General features: G+C 36.9%; 1 protein-coding gene across 1 annotated transcript; it reads right to left on the bottom strand.

The window, feature by feature from the left end:
* Positions 1–4,409: 4,409 nt before the first annotated feature.
* On the bottom strand, positions 4,410–9,341 carry LOC128244133 (N-acyl-phosphatidylethanolamine-hydrolyzing phospholipase D-like). The gene is made up of 5 exons (XM_052962147.1): positions 9,285–9,341; positions 5,197–5,651; positions 5,081–5,129; positions 4,764–4,902; positions 4,410–4,654 (listed from the first exon to the last, which is right to left on the bottom strand). The coding sequence occupies exons 1-5, from the start codon at positions 9,339–9,341 to the stop codon at positions 4,410–4,412; spliced, it is 945 nt and encodes a 314-aa protein (XP_052818107.1).
* Between the last annotated feature and the right edge of the window lie 1,270 nt (positions 9,342–10,611).

Below are 10,611 nucleotides of genomic sequence, written 5' to 3'. Positions count from 1 at the left end.
ATGGATCTGAATGTACATTATATGGTAAAAAGGCCACAAATCTGTGGAAAATACTCCGACCAAACCCAGCTGAACGCATGCACCACTAGGCGTGATGTAAGAGGGAATGAGTGATGAAGCACGCGAAAGAACCAACTTCTGAAACTGTGGAAAACATAACTTAATGGTTAAAAAATTCGAAAGGTCACAGCTGTGTGAAAAATAGTCCAAGCAAACCCTTCCGACGGAATATAGAGCACTAGGCCTGGTATTAATCACTCTTGAGAAGTTTCATCAAGATCCGGCAAGAAGTTGTACTCTATATTGAAAAACAAACAAGAGCCGTAACTATTTGAAGGATCCTCCAAGCAAAATCTGAGGACGGCATGCACCAATTTTCTAAAACCGTCATGTGAAGCTATCGAAACCCCTACCGGAGGCGGTTTCATCGGTTAGTTTCATAGTTAACTTTGAAAACAACATGGCGGAAAGTGATCAACCACGTTTGTTGAAACCTTTTTTATACCAATGCCTTACAATGGGCAAATGAGCTAAATGAACAAGGTAATATTAATACTTAGAAATAATTGGCTACATGCAGTTGCTCCGTTGTTGAAACTGTACACAAAACCATGCATATGTTACCTCAAGCATAACTATCAAAACCGGTATCGAAATTGCTGAAACCATTGAAACTAAAACTGAAACTGGTTTGGTATCAACTAAAACGCCCTGAGTGTTTAAGCTGAAAGATTGTTTGTCGACAAAGTGAAAATAGAAAATTGCGTGACTTGAAACTGTGTGTTTAGTCAACATATACCGTTCTAGGACCTATTTAAGCATACTTATTATCGAGCTCCTCCTTGCATATTAAGGTATGGTTTGGTGATGTGCATTTGTAAGAGTTTATATAAACTTGTGTTATTTATAACTTACATTGGATTAAAAACAGTTGTTTGGTTATTTCAAGCAACGATTTATAACAGTATTTCCAGAGTTTTTTCCATTCAAAAAGGTACATATACATGTACATGGATGACGTAGAACCCAAAAGGTAGATCACACGTAGACAAAACGTATAAGTAGCGTTTAAAAAATCTCAACACATTGAATAGAGTGATAATACTGCTCATTTGAAATGCCACATTCGTTGGCTTCGCCTGGTGCCTTTAAGAAGCACAAGCGGATACAGGGGAGGGAACCACGACCCCCCGCAAACACTTTAATCTACACAATTTTCGGTTCTCATGGCGGGGCGCAAGTAAAAGTTACGCCCCTGAGTTACATCCCTCGAACTTTAAATCATGAATCCGCCCCTGAGAATGGTCTTTGTTAAATGGTTGGATACTGAGTTTTTCTCTTTTTCCCATGCTCATTGGAATGTTCACATTTGTTAAGGGCTTCGCCTGGTGTCTTTAAAAAGGGTCTTAGTTAAATCATTGACTACTGAGCTTTTGCCTAAAGTTTTCATCGTTTTTTTTTTTATTTTGCAGTTTAAAACATTTAAAATTGATAGGCATAGTTTGTTATCAATTAGAACATTAACATAACTATTTAACGAAGGCAACATATCGAACTAATATGTTGTAGGGTTAGGCAGATATATTTTATATTACATCAAGATTTTGCTTATGTGCCTTTTACATGACGAATACATTCACAAGTGAGCATTTGTACAGAATAAACAATAAAAGTTTTTTAAATCAATTATGACTGCTAATTGACAGTTTTCAATGGAAAGTTTAAATGGGATGTTCGTGCGATACGAGGCAGAACACATACAAGTCTGGATAAGCTTTTAGAGAGTATTGAAACAAATGTCATCAGATCACTGACAGCACTGTATACCCACAGTCCTAATCTCGTAAATCAATCTCGTGCTGAACGACCTGTTGGTTTAATTGAAGAAGCAGAATCCTGATTCTTGCGTTGCGATGATGCATCTTGAGACAGACTATTTCTGGGTTTAGAACGCCCTGTAGGTTTCATTCGAGTTACAGAATCTTCCCGATTGTTGTGTGTCCATGGTGCACCAAACGCCATACTTCTGGGTTTAGAACGCCCTGTTGGTTTTATTCCAGATATAAAATCTTCCTGATTGTTGTGTGTCCATGGTGCATCAAGGGACATTGTTCTTGGTGTAGAATGCCCAGTTGGTTTCATTCCAGTTATAAAATATTCATAATTGGTGTGTGTCGATGGTGCATCAAGGGCCATACTTCTGGGTGCAGAACGCCCTGTTGGTTTAATTCCAGTTACAGAATCTTCCTGATTGTTGTGAGGCCATGGTTGATCTGGGGAAATTTCTCTTGGATTAGAACGCTCTGTTTGTTTCCTTCGACTTTCCACCTTAATATCCTGGCAAAATGGGTCAATCCTGTGAAGGTGATAATTTTCGCATTCTGACAGTGCGGGCTTCCATACATAGCCACCTAAACCACCATCAAGTCGACCATTATTGAGGCTCAGTGTTCCAGTGATCCCTCTTTCCATAAAAGGCAGGTCATCATCCTGGTCTTCCCCAACTGCCTCACTGGTTAATACTCCTGATGCTTCCACTTTCTCGTCCTTCCTGACATGCTGGTTAGAGCCTGCCGCCCCTAATTCCCCTGGAACATTATTGAGGCTCAGTGTTATCCTTGTATCTGTGTCCTTTAAAGGCGGTACATCATCCTGGTCTTCCCCAACTGCATTATTCGTAAATTTTCCTGATGCTTCCACTTTCTCCCCTTTTCTTACATGCTGGTTAGAGCCTACCGCCCCTAATTTCCATGGGCCATCGTTGAGTCTCTGTGTAGGTGGGTCATCGCCGTGTCTCTGTGTAGGTGGGTCATCGCCGTGTCTCTGTGTAGGTTGGTCATCGCCATGTCTATGTGTAGGTGGGTCATCGCCGTGTCTCTGTGTAAGTGGGTCATCGTTGTGTCTCTGTGTTCTCGTTTTCTCTCTTGCCATAAAAGGCGGGTTATAATCTCTGTCATCTCCAACTATCCATGTCTCTCCGATTTGCAAGTTGAAGAACGTCTTTGGCTCCAGACGATTGTTGTACATCTGTTTTTCCAACTCCTGTGGTGGCTCCAAGTAATACTGAAGTAAAACAAGGTACACATACATATACACCTACTGCATTAAGCGCAACAGAATTTTACATAGATAATCCTTTTTTTACACATTGTTTAATTAGTAATTATCTTAAATAACCGTTTTAAAACTATTGTCTGGACCATATAATGACTAGCTGATATCTAATAAACACACAAACTTGGAGTTAAATCCAACATTTTCCCGTTAAGTAATATATGGAAACAAAATTGAAACGCACAGCCGTATATATGCTAATAAAAATGAATTATGTCATTTCAATAAAACACAATCAAATATGTAAATATGCAAGACTTTGTATTTAAACTGTTCATTAATAATAATTAAAAACGCGAATTTTGGTGTAACTTTTTGACATCAATAGTAATCTAACATTACTACGCTGCATGGCGTCAGTAAAAAACGTCGCAGGCGCTCTTTGGTTAAATGTACAAAAACGCGTTTTCTACGTTAATTTTCCAACTTATTGATAATTTAAGGAAATATACCAAATCATGTTTATCCGGTCTGTATCGAAAATTCCGACCCTCGGGGCGGATTTTTTTCTCCGAACAGGAAACATGATTTATACTTTTAAGATGCCTATAGATTTTTAGGGAACGTGCTTGAGTTTCTTTTGTAGTTTGTTATGGAACATTCTTCTTTGGTAAATAAGGGTAAACCTAGCTGATCTTGGGTCTCCAGTAAAACATAAAATCCTCTAAAAGTTTCACCAGCGCTAGACCATTTATGAAAAATTGGAATTAATAAAATTATTCTGTGATGATTGCATTTTAACAGTGTGTGGGAATTGTTCTGAAAGTTTTTTTTTTATTTAAATAGTGCTTATATAGTGTGTTCAATTTTGCATGTAGATTTATAACATTGGATATTTAAAATACCAGGATAAGTGAATATATTTTGTGAGCATTTGGATTTTGTGCGCGTGTGTGCGTGCGTGTGCAAACAAAACTGATTTGATTCGTGATCACTCGTGAAATATATTTCTTTCGGTGTTCAACAGTCAAAACATATTGCTAAATATCTTACACTGATGTAAATATATATTTATCGACTGTGTCACTTGCGAAATATACCAGTTTGAGTTCATATAGCATATAAAAAAACAATGAATGATGGCGATATGGGTCAACATTTGGTTGTTTGTGTTTTGTGTACGTTGATTTTTCATACAAGTTTTGTAATCAGCTTGTTGGATAATAATTAGTGTCCAAAACTTTAGATAATTCAATATATGTGTTCATTCCTAAATGTAAACAAATGCACTAGCCACAGCTGAGGATGCCCCTTTAATAAAGGTAGCATTAAAGGGATTTAAATTGCATTAAGCTTTAATGTGTGCCATAAAGTTGCGTATGTCTCATTGTATATATGGTGTTGGATAAGTTTAAACTAAATACTGATAAGTCAGCACCGGAAATAACAATGGAACAGACAGTGAGGTATACCTCGTTTGTCAGTTCAAATGTTCCCCAGTTTATACCAATTGAGACTCTACTATGTATGTCCATGTGAACTTTCACAGCTTCCTCCGGATTCATGCTCACAAACTTGGTGATATATCCGCAAAAAAAAGCTTCACACTGAACTGTATAATTCATTCAAACATGTTAATTTTCCTTGGTTGACTCACCTCATCAACATAAAATAAAACATTGTGTTTTATTATTACCTGGGCTCATAACCACCTATTGGTATTGATGCAAGATCAAAGGGTCCATATTTTTGGCCAATCAACTTAAATAACTCATCCTGGTAGCCCGAATCCCCGGCAAAATAATACTTGTATTTTGGGCTTTTCACAACCCATCCACACCATAGCGCCTGAAAAATATAGTGAGATGTGTAAATATACATGGGTGCATTTTAGACTTTTAAATACGTAAACACATCCTTGAATTCTGCACTTAAACTTTATTTTTGAGCACCACATGCCACATCAGGTGTATTATCATCATTATGCTAAAGTCCTTCACAAGAAGACCGCGTGTTAGTATCTTACATTAGCTCTAACTAAATCTTTTTTCATTATAGTGCTCTTCCAATCACGACTAAAAAATGAACATTATTCAAAGGCATCATCTTACATGGTTCAAGTCGAGGGGATATCGCTGGCACTAATGTTGTGTCGGAGTACATACAAATGTGAAGGCACCAACATTTATAGGTTCCCACCACTTGAATTCTTCCACGTGTTTGCATCCGCTCGTCTTGCAAAACTTTGCATTGCCTGAACCAACCAACCACTTGGCATCTGGGTGATGTTTAGCAATGTCCCTGACTGACTGTGAATCTAAGTGGTCGTGGTGGTTATGACTGATGAGCACAACGTGTATGGGCGGTAGATCTTCTACTTGACACGCAGGGCACCGAAACCGTGTGTAGCCTAATTGTAAGCCAAAACCAGCTGGGCCACACTTCTCACTGAATACTGGGTCAGCTAGAATATTCATCCCTTCTATCTGAACAAGCACAGTAGCATGTCCAATCCATGTTATCTGGATTTTGTCTTGTGGCGGGTTGTTTACTTTTTGAAAATCGTAGTCCAGAACTGGATGGACCCTTTGGATTGCCTGAAATGTTCATGTATAAGCTCAATCAGAATTATCTTAATTAGAGTTCTGTGTAGGAAGTCGCGTTAACTAAAGGAAAAAGTCCGTATACTAAACCAAACTCCTAACGCATCAGCTATCGCTAAATCTAAAAAACATTTTCAATCCAATTAAAGCACCGACTATCGTGACATATGAAATAGGTAAAGCATAAGCTATTTCAGTGAGCTTTTGAATGCAGCACGTTATACATGATGGCATCTAAAACATGAATTATGGATGGTTAAGTGCAAAACATATCGATACAAAATCATTGTATGACCAAATGATCGATCATTCTATACTTCAAATTATTTAAAGATGATGGAAACAAACACCATTTCATCATTGTTTTAAACACATAAACCAACATAATGAATTAACTTTGCATGGTTTTCACTCTTTTCAAACGCCGTTTATAGATCAAACAAAAGTGATATTTGAAGGTTTTTTCAAAGCCACTATGTTAAAAAGTAACTGGATACGGTTTCTTTCATGACTCCCAAGATGATGCATGCTTAACTTAACAGCAAAACGAGATGATCAAAGAAACTTTATGCACCTGCTATGCTCGTCGTTATTGATGGTAATGTTCTGTTATATAAACAGAAAATCCAAAAGGCAAAGGACGATGTGGAAAAGTACATAAAGTTAAGGTGTTAATAGTTGCGTCAATGCATCTAACATATGAGTAAAACAATCAAAATTCTATGTTGAATAGTTAAATGTATAAAGCAATTTTGACAACTACATTATTTTTCAATTGAATGCCACTGGTGTCGGCCCACATCGAAATGCTTCCGAGTACTACTCGGCCCACAACAAAATGATTCCGGGTCGTAGTACTCCTTCAAGTAAGTCTTAAAAAATGTTCCTCCCCATTCAGGTAGCATTTGATGATGTGTACATTGTATTCTTGTGTGTATTTTCAAGTTTACACATGATTTATATCACATTTGACGATAATTATGTGGTTTTGAATGATATTTTGCAGGACCTCTTTCTTTGGTGGATGGATTCAGAGATGACCCAAGAGATGCGGCCATGACTGTGGAAGAAATGATGATAGCAGAAAAAAGAAACTATCTTGGTATATATGGTTTTCGGTGTGAAATAACAGACAAAGTGTTCATAATTTGTAGGAAAAAAATGTCATAGCTGAAATCTATTCTGCAAATTCATAATAAAGTGGTAAACTGGAGTGATATTATATAGAACAAGAAGGGAAATTTCGTTGTGGTCCGTGTCCCACAAAAGGACTTTCAAATGCTCAAACAGTATCTCATTGTACTAAATCACTAGTGTAAACACCAGTAAGTGAACAAGAGCTGTCGTAAGACAGCGCGATCGACTACGATGGTTTGACTTAGAAGTGAATACCATAACGATGTAATATGTGCCTTTCAAAAGCAATAAAATAATCAAATTAAAAAGTGAACAAGAATCGCGATGTGACAAAACCAGGTTTTTAATGATTGGCAGAAGAGATTCAGTTTCAACTGCTTTCTTCTATTTTTTGTAACAGTGAACTTGATCCTAAGGGCCCCAACCACAATCCCACGGAACTCTTCATACATATCAAGTTTGGTCACAGTATGTCAACCATAACTGAAACAGTAAAATATATTTAGTAACAGGGACCTTGACCCTGGGGGCCAAAAGGCAATCCATGAAAGCTCTGCATAAACTTGTCCTATAAACAAGGTTTGGTCACACTATGTCAACGCTTAATTAAGTTACTCAGTATTAACCATATTTCTATTTTTAGCAACAGTGACCTTGACCTATACCATAACTCTCGGGGCCCAAAACACAATATCAGGAAAGGTCTCTATAAACTCTCCCTATATACCAAGTTTGGTCACAATATGTAGACCCTTATTTAAGTTATTCAATACCAACCCTACTATTAAAAGTAACCTTGACATTGATCCTAGAGACCTCACACGCATTCCCATAAAAGGTCTCCATACACTCTTCGTATATACCAAGTTTGGTCTCTTTATGTCAAAAAAAGCTAAAATTATTCGATACATAAGGTGACTTTGACGCTGGCTTCCCACCAGCCCACCCGAACAATGACGCAAGACATTCAAATAACTTGTTTTCCCTTTATGAAAATGTGGTTAAGAATATAGAAATGTGTCTTTAAAAAATCAAAATCAAAAAATATTCAAGGGCCATAATTTGTATTTAGGGTTAAAATGGAGTTATGTTGACCTTGTTGTAATATGGTCGTCAATAAGTCTGCGAAGTATTAGTGCATTGCATTAAGGGTATAGAAGGTTTTTTTATTAAAATCCCAACTTGCCCTAAAACTTTAACCTAAGTCAATAAGAGGCCATAATTTGTATTAAGGATAATGTGAAGTTATGTAACCTCATTGTACGATGGTCCTGAACAATTGTGTGAAGTATTAAGTCAATTGATTGAAGGGTATAGAAGTTATCAATAAATATCCCGACCTGTCCTAAAACTTCAACTTTTAAGTTCCATAGTCAATCAGGGGCCATAATCTGTATGAAAGATAATATGGAGTTATACTGTGTGAAGTATTAAGTCAATTGAATGAAGGGTATTGGACTTATAAGTGAAAATCCCAACTTGCCCTAAAACTTTAACCTGCCATAAAACTTTAACCTAAGTCCATCAGGGGCCATAACTCGTATTAAGGATAATATCGAGTTATGTAACCTCATTGTGTAATGGTCCTGAACAACTATGTGAAGGTCAATTGAACGAATGGTATAGAAGTAATTCATAAATATACCAATCTGCCCTAAAGCTATAACCTAAGTTCCATAGTCAATCAAGGGCCATAATTTGTATAAAGGATACTATGGAGTTATCTTACCTCAGTATGTGATGGCCCTGAACAACTGTGTGAAGAATTAAGTCAATTGAATGAAGGGTATTGGACTAATAAGTGAGAATTCCAACTTAACCTAATACTTTAACCGGACGCCGACACCGACGCCTACGCTTGTGCGAGTAGTATAGGCCTTCTTATTCTTCGAATAGTCGAGCTAAACATGAGTTCGGATAAATTTTTACTGTTCATGTATATGTATGTGTATTTCAAAATGAATACAATATGACTGATTTTCGCTAATGGCTAAACACTTATACACATATATCTATATAAAGATTTGTAATTAATACATCTGAATACACTTGTCAGGAGGTCTCTAGTGAGCATGCAATGTGATTTGTTCTTAATTTGTACAGTATATACAGTCGAACGTCTTTGCCTCGAACTGGCTTGCCTCGATTTACCGGTTGGGTCGAACTGGATAGAAAGGATCGATTTATTTCTACTTAAGTGTTCCTGCTTGCTTCAAAGTTTCCGAGGCTCGAGGTCCATTGCAGTTCGAGCCAACGGAGTTCGTCTGTTAACTCATGTATTTTATTATAATTTAAGAAGTTGCATTTAAAATTAATTTAAGCAAGTAGTAATGATCATGTTTCATTGATTTGTACATGTATCTAATCGTACCTGTGGATCATTCCACGGTATGCCGCTGTTATTTGGTTCAAGTTTCCATTTTAATAACTGCCATGGACGTGTCCATTTTAATAACTGCCATGGACTTGGTCTTGTAAACGCGTTCCAACCACAGCTATACGGAACCACGCCCTTCTTTGTCCGAAATTTTTCGGGAACATCGGCATTGTAGTGAAATAAACGTAGCATGTGACTGTAAGTGTTATTGCAAAGGCAATGAATCATACTTAATGTTATGTAGCTGACATTATTTCACTAGCGGATACAGGGAGGGGGAAATAGTTAAGAAGAAAAAGAGTAATAAAATACGCGCGTAATTAACAAGAAAAAGAGTAATAAAATACGCGCGATAGCACTATTTCGGACTAGAAATTTGTAACTTTTTCTTCGGGGAGTACCTCCAAACCACTCTGCCAAAACTTTAAACCAAAGCAATTTCGGTCTAGAAGGAGGGGCGCAAGTTAAAAGGTAACACGGGTTTACAAGCCTACGTTACACCCCTCTAACATCAAATGCAGGATCCGCCGCTAGATTTAACACTTTAATTAACGATATGTACCGTGTTAAAAGCTTTTTAATAAACTTCCCCTTAAAGAAGCCATGATAAATATATTTCAAATCTCAAGCTTAATAAAAAATAAACATTATAATATTGCTCAAAACTTCAAACCGAAAGTATACATTGGACAATATGGCATTACATGACCAATGATACAATTGTGCCGATATTCAGGTAGATCCAATTATAATAATACGTTATCGATATGCTAAAGTTAAATCATCTTCTTAAAAAAAATCACACAGCATTGTTCAAAGCAAACGTTTAAAATCTTCATAGCTTCCATATTTGAAAGTTTGAAAAAATTATGCCTTTCACCAATACTGTACTGTAGGCTAATTTTATTCCACATTCATTTTGACATTTTTTCTTCATCTTGAAATCGGGATATTTGTTTTCAACACATAAATGTATTATGACAGCAGATGTAATGGTAGATATGAATCATAGTTCTTACTTTCTGATATTTTTTAAAACTACTGACTCATAATTAGCGTCAAACGCGTTCCAACCACAGCTATACGGAACCACGCCCTTCTTTGTCCGAAATTTTTCGGGAACATCGGCATTGTAGTGAAATAAACGTAGCATGTGACTGTAAGTGTTATTGCATAGGCAATGAATCATACTTAATGTTATGTAGCTGACATTATTTCACTAGCGGATAGAGGGAGGGGTGAATAGTTAAGAAGAAAAAGAGTAATAAAATACGCGCGTAATTAAGAAGAAAAAGAGTAATAAAATACGCACGATAGCACTATTTCGGACTAGAAATTTTTAACTTTTTCTTCGGGGAGTACCTCCAAACCACTCTGCCAAAACTTTAAACCAAAGCAATTTCGGTCTAGAAGGAGGGGCGCAAGTTAAAAGGTAACACG

This window comes from Mya arenaria, chromosome 8 (genome assembly GCF_026914265.1).
Source record: "Mya arenaria isolate MELC-2E11 chromosome 8, ASM2691426v1".
Classification (NCBI taxonomy): domain Eukaryota; kingdom Metazoa; phylum Mollusca; class Bivalvia; order Myida; family Myidae; genus Mya; species Mya arenaria.
This window is presented reverse-complemented; position numbering and strand designations above follow the sequence as displayed.